Source organism: Aythya fuligula, chromosome 10 (assembly GCF_009819795.1).
Source record: "Aythya fuligula isolate bAytFul2 chromosome 10, bAytFul2.pri, whole genome shotgun sequence".
In the NCBI taxonomy this organism is placed as follows: Eukaryota; Metazoa; Chordata; class Aves; order Anseriformes; family Anatidae; genus Aythya; species Aythya fuligula.
Genome location: NC_045568.1, coordinates 1,354,838 through 1,373,752, shown reverse-complemented (window position 1 = coordinate 1,373,752; position 18,915 = coordinate 1,354,838). Strand labels below are relative to the sequence as shown.

The following is an 18,915-nucleotide window of genomic DNA, read 5'->3' as shown; positions in this document are numbered from 1 at the left end:
ACAACCCTCCCCAAACATTTGTTCAAGTGCCTCTGTTAATCCTCACCATACCTCCTAACCTCGCTTCCTTTTTTTTTTTCTTCTTTTTTTTTTCTTTTATTCAGAATTTTAGCTCCAAACTTAACCTCTGTCATGTAGATATAACAGCCGACAGAATTTTTCTGCCTTTCAGTCTCTAGGTAACTTAATTAAATTCCATGGAAATCAAAGCTCCTGTTGAGGGATGATGAAAATCAAGTAGGAACCATGTAGATCCAGGGAGAGTAGAACTCAAAGGAGTATTATTGGGGTGGAGTAAGTTCTTCCCTTTATTCTAAACATTCAAGAGTCATTAGTCTGGGAATGCATTTTGCCTTTTTCTTGAGATTTTTAGAGGTTTGTTATTGTTTGCTAAGCATGTTATCAAGCCGAATGTCCAGGGCCACTGCTCCATGGCCCTTGTATGGCTTCCTGCCTGAAAACCTTCTCATTATGTCTTTGCAATGGATCAGCTTTCTGGGGCAAACGACTATTGTCTGTTTCATCCATAATTTCAGACTGTAGATGATAATTTAAAAAACCCTGTGTGTTTTCCTCAGGGGGTCTAGTTTTAGTTGTTCTTTCCAATGTCATCCAATGTAGCCTAGCAATTCTGAGACCAAATACACTAGTGTAAGTTGAGGAATCTGCAAGAACTCCCTCCCCCTCCCCCCCTTTTCTTTTTCAAATACTAGATGAGTATGTTGAAATACAAATAATCCATAGCACAATTCATCCAAACTTCAGATGAAATGAACTCAAGCATTGAAATAAATGCATTTTTACTGTGCCATTGTAATTCCATGATTCAGAAAAACATAGGAATAATAACAGTTAAACTGCTTGTACTTATATGAGAATATATTTCCAGACTTGAAGGAATAAAAAACATCTGAGTTTTGGAGCTGTACAGGTCCTCCCAGTATTTTACTATTTTGAGTATGATCTGGATCTAGTTTTCCATAAACATATGCAGGCATATTCATGAGTCCACACCTATGTTTAGTATTTAATTGATTCTAATTCACATGAAATCTTATTGTACTAATTTGAAGTTTATATAGGCATATTATCTAGTGAAGCATTGTCAAATCACTGGCATTTCATAGCTCTTCAAGACTAAGGTTGCATTAATTCTTTCTTGTGATTCCTCCACTTAATAGATGGTATTTATAGCATTTAAGTAGAATGTAGTTCTGCTTAAATGTTCCCAGATCACCTGATAGAGGAGGCCTACTGGCTTTATTTATGTGGTAAAACAGATGAGACTATCTTTTGCTAAGTGCAAAAAGGAAAGAAAAAGAATCCTGAGAGGAAGCTAAGCTCAGACAGAGATTAAATTGAGGTTTGTTATGTTGGTTTTGGTTTATTAATAAGTCCTAGAGGGACTGATGCTATTGTGAGTTGGTATTCTCAAGAGAAGATGAAATAATGTATTCAAATGTAGAACTAAATCAGAAAATAATAATCAGCAGAAAGGTAGAAAATGGAAGATTTTTGAAATGGCTGGTTGAACAACAGCTGTTGCAATAGCAAAACTTAATTGTGCCCTGGCAGTACTAAGGAGAGATGCTCAGTGCATAGGATGGAGTCCTTTTCTCTGTTACCTCCCTGAGGATACATTTGAATATGTGAAACCACCTTGCTGAAAGAAAACTCTGACAGTGGACATGTGGTCTGTCTGGCTTCATAAGTTCCCAGATGTACCGTGCTTTGCCATGAGAAGGGCTGCAGTGAGCCCTCTCCCACCAAGTGATTGCTTTCACATTACTGTGGATATCATCTTATTCCAGATGAAACCACTGGTGTATATGACAGAAGCCAGTCAAGTTTCATACATTGCTGGGGACTCCCAGACAGATGCACTGGTCCTATCCTGTCAGAGGAAACAGCCAGACCAATATTGGTCAATAGATCTAGTCTGACTGTTAGAAAATGTATAAGCACAGACTGATTGTATTTGTTAATGAAGGAAGATGCCTTCGCATGTGAACTGGCATAGGCAGTCTGTGTCCCCTCATAAAGGTATCTTCCCGATTTGTCGTGGGAAATGTTGGTTACTGCTCTCTCATCAGCTGCAGTTCTTAATGAAAAAGAATCACCCAGAGAATGACCTAGTTGCATTTGGGGCAGAAGAAACTGAACTGAACTGAACTTAAAGTTGTTTCTTTTGTTTTCTAAATGGTGACCACTGTGTTTTATGGGGAAGCATATTTCTTCATATTACATTCCATGCTTGCAAAAGAAAACATTCCGATTTTCTGAGGGATAAACAGTTTCCTGAAGAAAATGCCCATAGAATTCCTGTGATAAGGTAAACTTGAGGGGTTGTTTTGAAATGCATAAGTTTCATGTAAACATACTAGTTTGGCCTTTGGAAAAAGCAGAAACTTGTAGCTATTCCACAGGAAACAAATAACTAACAGTGTAAGGGGAAGTTGAAAGGATAAGCACTTAGTGCTGTACTGCACATACTCAGAATTCTGTACTTAGCATGAAGATGATTCCACTCTTCAAGTGGAGACTTGCTGATGTCAGATGTCTAGGATAGTTAGTGTTTTCATAAATACATATCTAAATAAATATAGGAAAGTATATGTAAATATAAATAATTCTGTAAATATAAATAAATAACACAGGTATGTTCCCATTTGCCATTCTTAAGAAATTATTCTACTTATTCTCTAAGAAAGTGAGTCAAATACCTGTAATACAGTTTTAAAAAAAAAGTCATTTATTACATGTTTTTCCCATTATTATTTTTCTGCCAAAAATTTGTGGATCCTTACATTTTCCTCCTTGTTTCATTTGGCTAATCATGAGTTCAGTGCTGACTGAAGCATCTGACAATTCTACATCTCAATTTTTTTATTTTTATTTTTTCTGTGCTGGTTCTCTTCTGTATTCAGTAATTCAAAACCAAGAATTTGAAGAAACTAGAATTGACACCCACTTCTGAAAACAGCAAATATATTCTTTGCAAATTTAAAGGAACCCTGACAGGCTTGCCTAGGTAATTATATTTAAATAGAACTAAATTCTAAGTTAGTGCACAGATGCTATAATTGGCTTAAAACTATTAAACTCTTTTTCAGTGATAACTTTATGGCAATATTTTTCCAATATTCCTAAAAAAGATGACAGCATTTAATAGCTTTCTAATATTTTCAGGAATATTAGGAAAGGAAAATTAAAGGAAATTAGATGCCCAAGTCTAACTAACATAGTATTGTGTGAGTATGATTTTGTCAAACCTTACTCTGTTTCCTATGAACCTTGCCATCCCCCAGGATATGTGGGGGTTAGTAAAGATGAACCCAGTAAGCTTAGCATGTAGCTTTAAACCATTCTGAATCTCAGAGGGAGGAATAATTATGCTAAATAAAGCATGTCTTTATAAAAATGGCTGTAACTGTTAGTAGGTTTCTCCTAAGAGACCGGAGGAACAAAATTGGATAAGGTATAGCCTGTTTAGAGTTTGAGATTAAATTTGTGTTGCTTAAGGTTTCAGTCATTCCCAAGAGCCCTCCACTGTATGTGTAACGACCCATCTTGTGATGTTACTGCATTATATTGAGATTAGTATCATTCTGCATATTTTTCAGCAACACTAAAAAAAACACAACCCTGTTATGTATAAATGAGTTATTTGCTAAATGCTTAGAAGCATGCATATTGTGCTTACGGAAGAAAAAGAAAGTTGTGTTTCAAGAGGTTTCCTGTAAGAAATGTTTTTTTCTTCAGTATTTTTTTCTTCAGTATTTTCTTTCTTACATGCCTATATAATTATTTTTTGAGCCTATGACTGTGATGTCCAGTAGATAAAATTGGGAATCATAAGGATTACCTACATATTCTTTTGTGGAGAATAATAAAAGAGTAACCAGAGAATTTATTACTCTTACTATTTATTGCACAATAATATGGACTTCTGAAATAACTAGTCATTCAGAAACTTTGTTTATATCTTATGGTTTTCTAAATTTGGTATTTAACATTTTTCTTTAAACATTAGTTTCTATTAAGTATTTGCTGGTGATACAGATAATAGTAATCTAGCTAGTACTGAAATATCAGTGATGCATGCTCATTCTGAATGTAAGGAATATAAGATTATTTTTTTAGTGATTAGAGAATCCTTCTAGTTTTATTTTTTTTTCTCAAAATTATTACATTTTTCAAACACTTGTATAAGCTATCAGAAAGTTCTGTTATATGTAAGAAATTGTCAGACTTAAAAAGTGACAATGCAGAATTCCTAGATCATGGCTTCATTCACTGATTCTAGCATAAATTGTCTAAGCAGAAATACCCAGTGGCTACCATTCTACTATTTCAAAGTATTTCTACTAAAATGTCATTGCCCAGGGAATAAATTTGTCTTCCTCCCCAGGAGATAGCTCCTCAAAATCTAATAATTTTTGTGAAGCAAATACTGGAGCATAAGTTGGTAACTTGGTGAAATATCCCAAATACATGTAATCTATCACCCAGTTATTTGCTGATTTCACTTAAGGAAGTGGCCAACATCCTGCTCATCTAACAATCTCTTCCCTCTCCTACCTAAAAAAAAAAAAAAAAAAAAAAAAAGGCATAAACAGCCTACCAAAAAAATAAGACTCTATTTCTACAAAAATTAGGTTAACATTAGCCAACCCTTACAGACACTTGCAGATATCATACTTATGGGGCAATCATTCTCTGCATGCTTTCATAGTTACTTTAGAGAGTTAATGATCTATTCTCTTTGAATTTTCCAGGAACTCCAGACTGTTCTTTTTCCCCCTTCAAAGAATTTCAAATACCATAAACTTTACTGACAAGTCCCTTGGCTGGAATCCTATCTGATAAATTGTTTATAGTAATCTCTTGAGAATGAGTGGGCCCGTTGTAAAATAATACCATAATGATACATGACAAATATATAATGTCAGAGATGAACAACCCTGGGCAATCATATGAAATCTCTAAACGCTCCAAGATGTCACCCCATAATCAGCAGAACGCTTTTTCACTTCCTGGTGTACATGTGTTCAGGACTATTGCACATTGTATCGCAGAAGGCTCCTCTCCATACAAATCACGTCAGTGTGCTTGAATATATGACTCTGGCCAAAGAGAGTAAATTCTTAACCTAGTTCAGCTGCTTTTGGTGCAACCCCTGGACTCTCAATGTTTTGTTGGGTTGTTTTTCTGTGTGCTTGTTTTTTAATAACTTACTATTGTTTAACAAATCAAGGATCATAGGGAGACTAGAAATGTCTATACTTATTAAAATGAAAGCTAAACAAATTATAATAAAAAGGTAAAAAAAAAAGTATGGTCCTGAGCTTGTTCCACCTCATGTTCCTATTGATTCCCTATCAGATACAAACCTTCTTTATCCTAAAACCCATTTGTGTTTGTCTGATGTCTGCAAACATTCCTCCCCACCATGAGACAATGCCATGCTTCTGGAAACATAATTGTTTGGGAAACTGAAACCCTCCTCTGGTTTCAGAGACTGGGGGCTGCTGTAATGTTCTAGATTTTACTTGTCTATTTTATTAATGTGAAACATGCTTCAGAAATATCTTGGTCATAACGTATGGTTTTTGTGTTTTGAAAATCTGGACAGTTGATAGCTGTTGCTTCATTAAAAAATAACATAAAATTGTTAGAAAAAAAAATCAAAGTTATACCAATTCTCAAAAATGGAAGTCTTATAAATACTGCCTGAGTACAGATGATGTGATACTAATGGAGGAGCAGTAAGAGAATATCACTGTTGCAATTGGGCTTGCCCCTCACCTACAAAGTTCCTCAATAAGATTGTCTCTCTTGCCTTGTGCATTTGGCTAAACACAGATGCAACTTAGAACTAAATTATGCTTATGAATCCAGTTGGATATGGATGTGGCATAGATATGGCAGGATATGACATAGTTTTAAAGGCAGGATAAGCCTCTTCAATGTTGTATCTTCCCAAACTATAGGGGCAGAAAGTATTTAACACTAAATCTGAACTTCCTGTGTGAGTTACCTTTCATATGTAGAGATGAGGATCTACAAGTACACAGAGCTGTGCTTGTCCTTCCTTGAGCATCACAGCTAACCATTGCCTTCGGGCAAGGATGTGATCTGGCCAGAGGGCATGAAGACAGAATAGTCTGAGCATGTCACTCTCTTGTAGCCATTGTTAAGCATTCTGCCTGTTTCTCTTGAACGGAACCAAGGTCAGGAGATCTGTTTCCTCCCTAAATTGAAGAAATACATTGAACCCTGATGTGTACCATCAACTAATGCTTCATGCCACCACTTAGTCCAGCAAACTGAAACTGGACGGAGCAAAGATGCTCCTGGGATCCTCACTGGCTGTCATCCTTTCTGCTGCCGTGTTAGCTGATGAGATCTCAGTCTGGACCAGAAGGAAAGTGCATGCAACTCATGACCTCTTCCTGGGAGAAAACAACCTGAGGCAATTTTTGCAGAGCTGACACTGGGAAAGATGTGGAACAGAGCTCCAGCTGCTTTGCTACTGCACATGCTGCTTCCACAATCCACATTTCAGCCCCTTCATATCCCTCATGGGAAAATCCAATAAGAATGAAGATGAGACATCTTCATTCATCCTGACCATAGAGCTGATGGGGTGGACAGAGCTGGTATCAATGAGATGAGGCATGGTGGGGCTGGACTGACTGCAACTCTAAATACATAAACATCATTTAGATAAATTGCCTTATGTCATTTAAAATGAAGAAAATGTAATTGAAAAATTCAATCACATGTAATTATTCCTTAGTTCTTAGAGATAATATTTCTTTTTCAAATATAGCTTGCTGATGATCAGGGATTGGTGTTGATGACGACTGTCGCCATGCCGGTATTTAGTAAGCAAAATGAAACTGTAAGTACTAGGATTGTTTCTGTCATGTGATAATAGAGTGACTGCATGGAAGTTGATTTGGGGGACCTAACAAGGTTTTACCTGGCTCTAATAAACTGTATTATTTTCTTTTTCTTCTGTCTGCAATTATTATCCCTTTGTTAGCATTAACATGTGCACAAGTAATCACAAATACCTATACTCAAGAAACTGTAATAAAATAATGAAACCATATGTCTAAGAGAAAATCTCAGATGATGCTGGGTCTTAGTGTCTTTTCTTCCATATTATCTTCTTACAGCAAATAATCTATATCTTTTTTCTTTTTTGCACTGTTATGCTTCTATTGTGTAGATCCAGAATTTAATTACTCACGTGTCTATGTTATCTATATATGTTTACTTTTTTAATTTAATATGTTATTTAAGAAAATTATATGTACTTTCCCCTTAATGCTTAATATTGTTCTTTTGTCTACCAAGTGACAGGATAAATTGGGAGTGAAGGGAATAACACATTTTTTAACATTTTTTTTCTTGTCTTGTGTTTTTTTTTTTTTTTTTTTTTTTTTTCTTTAGAAACTATTTTGCATGAAGAAATTTTCTGTTGAGGGACTGAAAAACCATTGAAAATTTGCACGCCTATTTTATTTGAACTGCAGATGAAGTAGAAAGGAGCACTATTATTGATTAAATGACTGTTTGATCAGATGTCCCGCACCAGTCTCTGCTGTTCCCACGTTTCAGATAATCTGTTCATTATCTGTTCGCTTCTGCAGAGTAGCTGCAATGTGAAATTAGTGGCGGTAATGTTCATTATTAGCATGGTTCTAAGTGCATGTTTTATTGTTCTTTTCAGAGATCCAAAGGGATTCTCCTGGGAGTAGTTGGCACAGATGTCCCAGTTAAAGAGCTTTTAAAAACTATTCCAAAATACAAGGTAATTCACAAATGATGATATGTCCTTTATGTGGATTATTATGTGTATTATTTAGTATAATATGTGATATATAATTTTTTTAGCATGTTAACTTACTGCAAATTTAGTAGCATGTGGAGGATAGAGAGAAACTCTATATTTTTTCATAGCTGTGTATTGTCTTGTGGCTAAATATCATTGGTCCTGAGGTGAAGTTTTTAGTACCAGAATTAATGTATGGCATCATCTTCATTTTTTTGTAGATCACAGTGTACATTAGAAGGTAATATATATCAAGTGTCATCTTCAATAAAATCTATGAAGCAATTCAACCACACAGTATAATCAGAATACCACACAAAATAACAAGGAAACCATTCAAAAATCATGCCTTTAGGAATCCTGCCTGTAGCACTTCCTGTCCCAAATTAGTCTCCATGAATTAAAGCGAGCAGCACATTTCAGGAACCTGAGCAGCTTCCTGTCCAACCAGACTAGCAGTTCCATCTCTCCTATGCAGTCCTTTTTAGATATTTTTCCAAAGACAACTCTACTATAATTTTATTAAAAAAAAAAAAATTATGATAAAAGTTTGCAAAACTTCCTGCATTTCATCCATTGTGAAACATTTGTAACCTGGTAAAAGTCAGTTTCAAGCAGATGCAAAGATTTAATTTCTTTTAATTTAAATTTGATAACATTTAATTTAAATTTGATACAGCACATTGGTATTTCACTACATCTGTATCTCTGAAATAGTTGACAATAGTCTTGTTTTAGTCACAAAAGAAAATTAAAGGAATTTCTGGTTAAATTCCAGTGGACAAGTAAGCACATAATATAGTATTGTAGGCAGCTTTTACTACAGAGGCTAACCATTGGAATAGCTACATTTTGACATGTACCTGTACTGAGCATAAATATGTCTGTCATGCTTTCCTTGTAATTAGCTGCCATGTTCTCATTTAATGATTTCTAGAAGTGGGGAGGAAAAAGTTGACTTGTGAGTGCCTTTGAATATTCCTACATGTTTTTGTATATAATTCTAGTTAGGAAGGAAGAAAAATCTATCCTTTTTAATTCTAATTTTAATACATTAGCAATTACCAAATGATTTTTTAGATCAATATACAATAACTGGATAGTTCTAATTAAAGTAGATTTGATTTTAAAAAATGCATAAAATACTGATGATAATATTGATAAGGGTGTTTTGCAAGAATTTACTGGGACCTGGATCCCACTGGGCTAGGCACTACGCAAACACAGAACAGAAATGTTGTCAAAGCTAGATAAAAGCTTTCAGTCTATGGGGAAAGGCATCAGATGACTACTCATTGATACCAGGATGTGGTGAAGAGAGGCACTGTGTATCAGGATAAATTATAGAACAGTCTCAGTGCACAAAATACTGCAGGTAGTTTACAACAACTTAAATTATACCTTTTAAGTATACAGAATCAGTAGAAGGTGGCAGGGAAGGGGGCATGTGTATTTACATGTGTAACATATTACATGTGTAAAATCTGGAGCTATGAAAATAATCCTTGGAGCAGCCTTCCAAGGAACTATGGGTAGAGAAAGCTTCATTTGTAATGGAAAGGAAGAACAGTGTTGTAGTAACTGCAGGTACAATTGACAAAACCCTGTCTCTTCATGGATGATTGGAAAAGGCCAAGTCATAGAGATGTTATTTAGAAGGCATTTGTGAGATTTGGACATATTCTGAATACAAGAACATAGAGTGTGCGGCCTGAATAACAGGTATTGGAGTAGATTTATTCAGAGCGATTCAGAAAAGAAGATAGGCAAGGAGATTATAATTTCTGGTTTTGTCATATGATATTATAAAGACAGTTCTCTGAGGAAGTAATATGTGATCCTCTTTCTGAATATGAGACTATTTGAAGGAACATACTGCAGAATGTAATGCAAGAGAAGATTATTACAAGAGGCACCAATATCATGCAATACAGTTAGGTTAGTGAAATTGTTTGAGTTAAAACTTCCAGTCTCACATACCATAAACATTTCTGAACAATAAAAAGACCATGCAATTTCAAGAGCAATAATCACCCCTGGGACCCATTCCTGCAGAGGCAGCATCTGAAAAAAAATTCACACAGGGATATAAAATGATTGGTTGGAAATAGAATTCTGCTGACCTGGAATTCTCTCAGCTTGGATGAGATGTATTTTATGCTGAGGAAGATGAATAATAATAATGAGCTATTTTCAGCAGTAATTATCCAGACTAAACTTCCCGAGATGTCAGTGGGAGTTTGTCCGGAATAAGGTAGGGCTGGATTTAGTTTTCATGTGGCATTTTTACAGAAGTTACAAAAAGGTTTTCGTTTCTGAATCAGTCTGTCATTTAGAAAGGGAGTTTATGATTTTTTTTGGGAGGGAGTTTACAATTTTTTACAATTGCATTACTGCTGTAAGCAGTACTCTCTCTCAAACCAAAGCATTTTATGTGCAAAGAGTGTACAGTTTCACAGATTGCACAACACACAATAAAATGCTACCCCTGGAGTCCTGGTATGCTTCAAATAGGCAAATATTTTTTTCTTATGAAGTATGCCACCCACATTTGTTTTCTTACCTGACTTCCAGTGCTTGGACATTATTCTGCAGTTCTCAACACAGACAATTATACTCAAGATCTGATATTTAGCCAACAGCTAGCTTGCTTGTCATACTATAATAGGTAAAATATGTCCACTGTTAATATTTTGGTTCTCCTTCCTTTATGAAGAGATGCCAAGAACATATCACCTTCTATTAATTTCACTGAAGTTTATTGCTTTAGGAAAACTGCTAATTTACAAAACCATCTTCTATATAACAGATACAGTTGACCATACACAATCATTCACAGAAAGACATGGTATAAATCTACCTGGCATGTTTTCTTCATGACCTTTCCATAATGTCCTACTCTGTTGTATATTCCCAGAAGATTATGGAAGCCCACAGACTTGCTATCCTACTTTGCTTAGAAAAGCTTCTGACTTGTCAACCTTCCTCACATTGCTTTATGCTGGACAAAGTCTTGAGGACCCACTTCATCAAAGCATTTAAGAATCAACTGAAGTGTAAAAATTAAAAATAATTTAAAAAAAAAGTGCTTATAATTAAACCGCTTCATTAATCACATTGCTGAATAAGGATAGTTTGTTCAGCCAGATCATTGATAGGGAAGAATTATGTTTTCAAAAGTTTATTTCTTAGTAGGAGAAATGTGAACCAAATACCAAAGCAAGATATGTCTGGGTTCTGCGTGGGTCATTGCTTCTGAAGCGAAAAGAACTGAGTGAGAAAGCATAGCAAGGTGTGTGTTCTTGGCACGGTAGAAGTCAGTTACACACTGAAGCTGCAGAAAGGTTCCATATTACCATCATGTTTATGCTAAGGGATGTTCAAATGACCACATGAATGATTTGAAGGTACATTTATTGCAGTCGGTGGGTACAACCTTCTGTGTAATGGGCATATTGTTAAAAGAGTAGTATTGTTATTTAAATAAGTACAGTGCTAAATTTGATTACATATTCCGTTAGGCCTCATAAAGCATTTCATTACTCTCAAATGATCTCCCATAGTTCCACTCGTTACAAATATGTGAATTACATGATTTTTTTAGTAGAAGTATGCCTTCTTCTGTGTCTCTAAATGAACTTGAATTAACAGAAAGGTAAAATGCCCGTAAGGCTGGTAGATGTAAATATCACAGAATTTCTAGGTTGAATAGACCTCAAGATCATCGAGTCCAACCTCTGAACTAACACTAACAGTCCCCACTAAACCATATCCCTAAGCTCTACATCTAAACGTCTTTTAAAGACTTCCAGGGATGGTGACTCCACCACTTCCCTGGGCAGCCTGTTCCAATGTCTAACAACCCTTTCAGTAAAGAAGTTATTCCTAAGATCCAACCTAAAACTCCCCTGGCTCAACTTAAGCCCATTCCCCCTCGTCCTGTCACCAGGCATGTGGGAGAACAGACCAACCCCCACCTCACTACAGCCTCCTTTAAGGTACCTGTAGAGAGCAATAAGGTCGCCCCTGAGCCTCCTTTTCTCCAGGCTGAACAAGCCCAGCTCCCTCAGCCGCTCCTTGTAGGACTTGTTCTCCAGGCCCCTCACCAGCTTTGTTGCCCTTCTCTGGACCCACTCAAGCACCTGCATGTCCTTCTTGTAGCAAGGGGCCCAAAACTGAACACAGTACTCGAGGTGCGGCCTCACCAGAGCCGAGTACAGGGGGACGATCACCTCCCTGGACCTGCTGGTCACACTGTTTCTTATGCAAGCCAAGATATTTTTGGCCGCCTTGGCCATCTGAGCACACTGCTGGCTCATATTCAGCTGACTATCAACCATCACTCCCAGGTCCTTCTCTGCCTGGCAGCTCTCCAACCACTCATCTCCCAGCCTGTAGCTCTGCTTGGGGTTATTGCATCCCAGGTGCACGACCCGGCTCTTGGCCTTGTTGAACTTCATACAGTTGGCCTCAGCCCATCGGTGCAGCCTATCCAGATCCTCCTGCAGAGCCTTCCTACCCTTGAGCAGATCGACACACGCACCTACCTTGGTGTCATCTGCAAACTTACTGAGGGTGCACTCCGTGCCCTCATCCCGATCATTGATGAAGATATTAAAGAGGACCGGCCCCAGCACCGAGCCCTGGGGAACGCCACTAGTGACTGGCCTCCAACTGGACTTGACTCCATTCACCACGACTCTTTGGGCCTGGCTATCCAGACAGTTTCTAACCCAACGAAGCGTGCGCCAGTCCAAGCCAAGAGCAGCCAGTTTCTTGAGGAGAATTCTGTGGGAAACAGTGTCAAAAGCCTTGCTGAAGTCAAGGTAGACCACATCCACAGCCTTTCCCTCATCCACCCAGCGCGTCACTTTGTCATAGAAGGAGATCAGGTTCGTCAAGCAGGACCTGCCTTTCATAAACCCATGCTGACTGGGCCTGATCGCCTGCTGGCCCTGCAAGTGCTGTGTGATGACACTCAAGAGAATCTGCTCCATGAGTTTCCCTGGCACTGAGGTCAAACTGACAGGCCTATAGTTCCCCGGGTCTGCCCTCTGGCCCTTCTTGTAGATGGGCGTCATGTTTGCTAGCCTCCAGTCAACTGGGACCTCCCCCGATAGCCAGGACTGCCAATAAATGATGGTAAGTGGCTTGGCCAGCTCCTCTGCCAGTTCTCTCAGTACCCTTGGGTGGATCCCATCTGGCCCCATCGACTTGTGCACATCCAAGTGCCGTACCAGGTCACCAACCAGTTCTTTGTGGATAGTGAGGGCCACATCCTGCTCCCCATCCCCTTCCACCAGCTCAGGGTACTGGGTATCCAGAGAGCAACTGATTTGCTGCTAAAGACTGAGGTGAAGAAGGCATTGAGCACCTCCGCCTTTTCCTCATCTCTTGTAACTAAGTTTCCCCCTGCATCCAGTAAAGGATGGAGATTCTCCTTAGTCCTCCTTTTTGCATTGATGTATTTATAAAAACATTTTTTGTTATCTTTAACGGCAATAGCCAGATTGAGCTCCAGATGAGCTTTGGCCTTTCTAATTTTGTCCCTGCACTGCCTTGCAACTTCCTTATATATGATAACCATTTTAATCCCTTTTGTAGGCCCAGGATTTTTCAGCTCCAATCTATAGGCAAATTTATCCTGAACATTTAAACAGTAGCCCTTCAGAAAGCTTTTAGACATACAAAGAGATGTATTAGTCTTATGTGTAAGGGTTTTGTAGCAAGAGGCACTGCAGAGGTGGCCTCTTCGAGCAGCGCCCTGTATTAGTATTAGATCAGAGCCTTCTCCAGATGGCTCCAAAAGGGATCTGCTGCTGGCCAGAGCGAGGCCAGTGAGTGACAGTGGTTGTGCACATTGGAAGAAAGCACATTGAAGAAAGCAAAAAAATGCTGCTGGGAGAGAGGAGTGAGAAAACAGAGAAGAACAATCCCGCAGACTCCAAGGCCAGTGAGAAGGGATGTCAGGCCCGTGCAGAAGCACATGGAGGGGCAGGCTGTCCCCCTACAGCCTGGGAGTACCACAGTGGAGCAGATCTCCACCCTGCAGCCTGTGGAGGAGCTCCCGGTGGAGCAGGTGAATGAAGCCTGAAGGAGACTGCGGCCCATGGAGAGCAGGAGCAGGCCCCAGGCCAGAGCTGCAGCCTGTGAAGAGGAGCCCATGCAGGAACAAAGGGTCTGGGGGGTGCTGCCACACACAGGGGACCCGTGTGGGGGCAGTTTGCTCCTGATGGATGGAACCCGTGGTATGGATCCACATTGTAGCAGTTCTTGAAGAGCTGCTGTCTGTGGGAAACCCACATAGGATCAGCCTGGGAAGGACAGCATTCCATGGGAGGGACCCCACTCTGGAGCAGAAGGGAGTGAACGTAAAGGAGCAGCAGAAGCAAAGTATTACAGACTGACCACAGCTCCTGTTCCTCCACAGCACTCAGGGCAGAGGAGGTAGTTTCAGTTTACTTTAAGCTCCATTCTCACTGTACTAGTCTGTTATTAAGAGGCAATAAATTATATTAATCTGATTTATTCTGAGTAATAACTGAGGAATAACTCATGAGTGATCTTGTTCTTATCTCAGTCTACTAGCTTTTTTCAACACATTTTCTTCCCTCTTCCTTTTGAGGAGTGACAAAGCAGCGTGGTGGCATTTAGTTGCCCATTGGTGTTAAACCACCACAGGAGAATAACCAGGGAAGCCAAAACAGGGTGCAGAAGCAAACTGAGCTAGAAACTGAGAAAGGACTCAGAAATGGATCATATCTCTGAAGTCTGGTTAAAAACAACCACCCTCACATTACATTCCAGTTAACCACACACTCTAGTGTTCATCCTTAAAAGCATCCAAGAGGTTTTATACTATCCGGAAAAAAAAAAATCAGTGTTCATTTTGTCTACACACACAAGAGAATTTCTAAAATTTCATCTTTATATGATATATAACATACTTGTCAGATGTATAAAACTGCTTTTCATCCATGTAAAATGGAATCATATTATATGGTTAGACTCTTTCTCCTTATTTTCTCTTTAAAATTTATTATCATTCGTACCACCTCTAGAAGAACAGATAGTTTCATTTTAATTACTAATGTTAATTATTTTCTAAATGAGACATTTAGAAAAAAAACACTAAGATGTTGACAGATAATAGCATGAGCATCCCTCCCAGAGAAATATTTCTAGTAAGAGAAACATAACTGCACTGTAGCAAAATCGGAGCTGAAAAGTCATATCTGTAATTCAAAGAAAAAAAGCAAAAGAAAGGTCTTTGTACTATAAAGATTTGTACTATAAAGCTCCAGATGAGCTTTGGCCTTTCTAATTTTGTCCCTGCACAGCCTCGCAACATCCTTATAGTCCTCCCTCGTGGCCTGCCCACTTTTCCAAAGATTATAAACCCTCTTTTTTTTCCCAAGATCAAGCCATAATTCTCTGTTCAGCCAGGCTGGTCTTCTTCCCCACCAGCTCATCTTTGGGCACGTGGGGACAGACCGTTCCTGCGCCATTAAGATTTCCCTCTTGAAGAGCGCCCAGCCTTCCTGGACCCCTCTGCCCTTCAGAACTGCCTCCCAAGGGACTCTGCCAACCAGTGTCCTGAGCAGCTCAAAGTCAGCCCTCCGGAAGTCCAATACAGCAGTTTTACTGGTCCCCTTCCTGGCCTCGCCAAGAACAGAGAACTCCACCATTTCGTGGTCACTCTGCCCAAGACAGCTCCCGACAATCACATCCTCCACCAGTCCTTCTCTGTTTGTGAAGAGAAGGTCTAGCGGGGCACCTCCCCTGGTAGGCTCACTAACCAGCTGCATCAGGAAGCTATCTTCCGCGCTCTCCAGAAACCTCCTAGACTGCTTTCTCTGGGCTGTGTTGTACTTCCAGGATATGTCTGGAAAGTTGAAGTCCCCCACGAGAACAAGCACTGAAGATTTCGCAACTTCTGTCAGCAAAAAAATATCACATATGGCAGGCCACTGCTTGCTCGGTGTAGCCATACATCTAGTTTCATTGATTTAAATGATTCTTCTCTACCACCACCTATGAAGTGAAGTAACCTGAACCTACTCACTCCTGGGAATGTGTGAATTTACTAAATGTCAGCATACCTATGCTTTGGCAAACATTGTATGTGACATGCTATGGTGTCTCATATATATGTATCTAAGTAATTCACTCCAAGGTACATAGAAATAAGTGCAGTAGATAGTAAAGTGTGTGTGACATTCTGAAATTGTGCTATATGCAGCATTTGTCACAATGACAGGCTCTCATTTTCAAAAATGTCAAGGATCAAAGTTCTGCATATATTATAATGAAATACTGTGTGGGCTTTAAGAATGTCAGTTTTAAGCCCTAGATAACTAAACGCTTTTCTTTTTTGTTTAAGAATTTACTGGAGACCATGCTAATTGGCATTTATTTTTCATTTACTCTTACAGTTAGGCATTCATGGATACGCTTTTGCAATTACAAACAATGGATATATTTTGACTCATCCAGAACTTAGGCCTTTGGTAAGAATACTGTTTACTTTTCTATTTTATCTAGATATACATGTTGCATTTATTTTTCTTTTAGTGTGAAAAATGTAATAATCATTAAAAAAAAAATACAACGGATGAGTTACCCTATAACTATACTATACTCTATAGCTGTTACTATATATAATGCTTTATAACACTTTATAATGCTTGGTAAATTTACTTCTGGAAATGAAGGTTAGCATGAAAAAAATCAAGGAGAATAAATATACCCGTTGCTCTACAAAGGAGGCAGGCCTCCATTGCTGAAAAATGGCAAAGCCAAAAATTGCTATAATTATGTTCATTTTATGTTGAAATGGAATGCCGTAATGCTCTATTGCTGCATAATAACCCCTATTTGTCATGTTAAAGTGTTAAAGCTAATTTAAAATGTGTACATAAATTTCAATAAAGCATATTTTTAAGCAAAATAAGGGCACAAGGGATTTTCATACTAAAAGAGAAATAGCTGCAGATTTTGCCTTTAGTTTCCCTTATCATCATCTTTGCAATAATCACAGTAAGAAAAATAGAAGTGCCTGTTACGTAAATGTTTATCAGCCTAACACCCTAGAGAACTGGTAAATTCTTGATTGCATCATTATTTAGGAACAGCACGTGCAAGTGTTCCATCACTATCAGATCTTAGTAAAGCATTGATATTAATGATTCCACTGCTTTACACACATGGATGCCATATGTATTTTGTATGCAGGCACTTCAAGTAATGTCTGACTTCAACAGTATTTTAGCAGAAAACAAATATCAATGGGATGGATAATTTCATATAAAATTATTGAAAAGCATATTTTAAAAGTCATTAGCATATCGGATGTTTTCATTCATCACAAGAATTTTGTATTTCTAAGATTTGGGATAGGAATTACACATTTAACATTTGTATTTGTATTTATTGTTTCCCTATTTACTTTTAAACTGGAGTGGAGTAATGAAAAGTTTAACAGAGGGACTTTCATCGATGAATGGAAAAACTTTCTCAGTAACTTCACTGTAACTTCTCATAACAATGAATGTATATCCCCTTGTTTTATGAGAAGCAGAACCTCTGCTACCCAAACTATTAGGGAATATATAACTTCCAACCTCAGCAGAAGCAGTTTACTTTTAAGGAAGATAGCAAGCTCTGAATCAATCCCAAAGCACTTTATCTCTTAGCCAAAATATCTTCTGTCTTTACAAGAGAGTAGAGACTATCTCTACAAGTACATACTTCTCAAGTACATACTACAAGAATCTCCAGAACCCTATTACCAGCAGTGTCCAACTGGAGATTCTTCCTGAGGAAGATGCAGAAACTGGGTAAGAGGATGTGGAAAAGCCCCACAGCAGTCAGCGTAATTTCTAAGTTTCAGATAAGCTTCTGCTCATAAACATTTGGTTCTGATTTTTTAACATTAAAGCCTCTTAGGGTGGATATTTCTGTTACCCATACTAACATACTCATTTTCATCAGTCAGCTTGACTTCTCATAGTAATGATTTTTCCCATTGAAACTGTTTTATGCAGTTTTTATTTTTAATTCAGTTTTAAAATTTCTTTAGAAAAAGATTATATGAATATGGAAAGCAGAAACTCATAGTCTACCTTTTCTTTTCCGTTTCTTTCTTTGAGTAATAATTTGTGATGGTTATCTAATTGAATCATTTCACCACAATGATCAACAAATATTTTAATTTATTGCTGTAATGTTTTTCTACACTTTTCTACATATTGTTGACACATTCTTTTTATCTTTCTGACCTCTTATCTATCCTTTTTTCCCATGTTCTTCACTGCTCTGACTGAGGTTGGCCACTGAGCTCTCTTTGGCAACTGTAGCAAAGAAGAGGCAGCAATAGAGGCTGTAATAACCTCCTTAGAGCACCTGGATTATATACACAGAATTTTAGTGCACCATCAGGTCTCTTCTGCACATCTTCACTGCCTTGTTACCCCATCCATGTCAAGTGACTATTTGTGCAATTTTACTTTTAGCTCACATCCAGCTGTATTATAGACAAACTGTCTGCTCTTGGCTTGGACTGGCGTACACTGTGTTGAGTTAGAAACTGGCTTTGTAGCCGGGCCCAAAGACTTGTGGTGGATGGAGGCAAATCCAGTTGGAGGCCTGTCACTAGTGGAGTCCCCCAGGGATCAGTATTGAGGCCAGTTCTCCTTAAGATCTTTATTGATGATCTGGATGACGGGATCGAGTGCTTACCCTCAGTAAGTTTGCAGATAACACCAAGTTAGGTGCGTGTGTTGATCTGCTCGAGGGTAGGAAGGTTCTGCAGGGGAGGATCTGGATAGGCTGCACCGATGGGCTGAGGCCAACTGTATGAAGTTCAACAAGGCCAAGTGCCAGGTCCTGCACCTGGGGCGCAATAACCCCAAGCAGAGCTACAGGCTGGGAGATGAGTGGTTGGAAAGTTGCCTGGCGGAGAAGGACCTGGGAGTATTGGTTGATAATCAGCTGAATATGAGCCAGCAGTGTGCTCAGGTGGCCAAGAAGGCCAACAGCATCCTGGCTTGCATAAGAAGCAGTGTGGC

General features: G+C 38.5%; 1 protein-coding gene across 8 annotated transcripts in view; it reads left to right on the top strand.

The window, feature by feature from the left end:
• Nucleotides 1-18,915, top strand: part of CACNA2D3 (calcium voltage-gated channel auxiliary subunit alpha2delta 3) — a 518,406-nt gene that overhangs the window by 380,119 nt on the left and 119,372 nt on the right. For all 8 annotated transcript variants that reach the window (XM_032193911.1, XM_032193905.1, XM_032193903.1 and 5 more), the window contains 3 exons: nucleotides 6,836-6,907; nucleotides 7,745-7,825; nucleotides 16,282-16,356. In XM_032193911.1, the coding sequence (XP_032049802.1) occupies nucleotides 6,836-6,907; nucleotides 7,745-7,825; nucleotides 16,282-16,356 (228 nt within the window). The remainder of the gene's footprint in view (nucleotides 1-6,835; nucleotides 6,908-7,744; nucleotides 7,826-16,281; nucleotides 16,357-18,915) is intronic.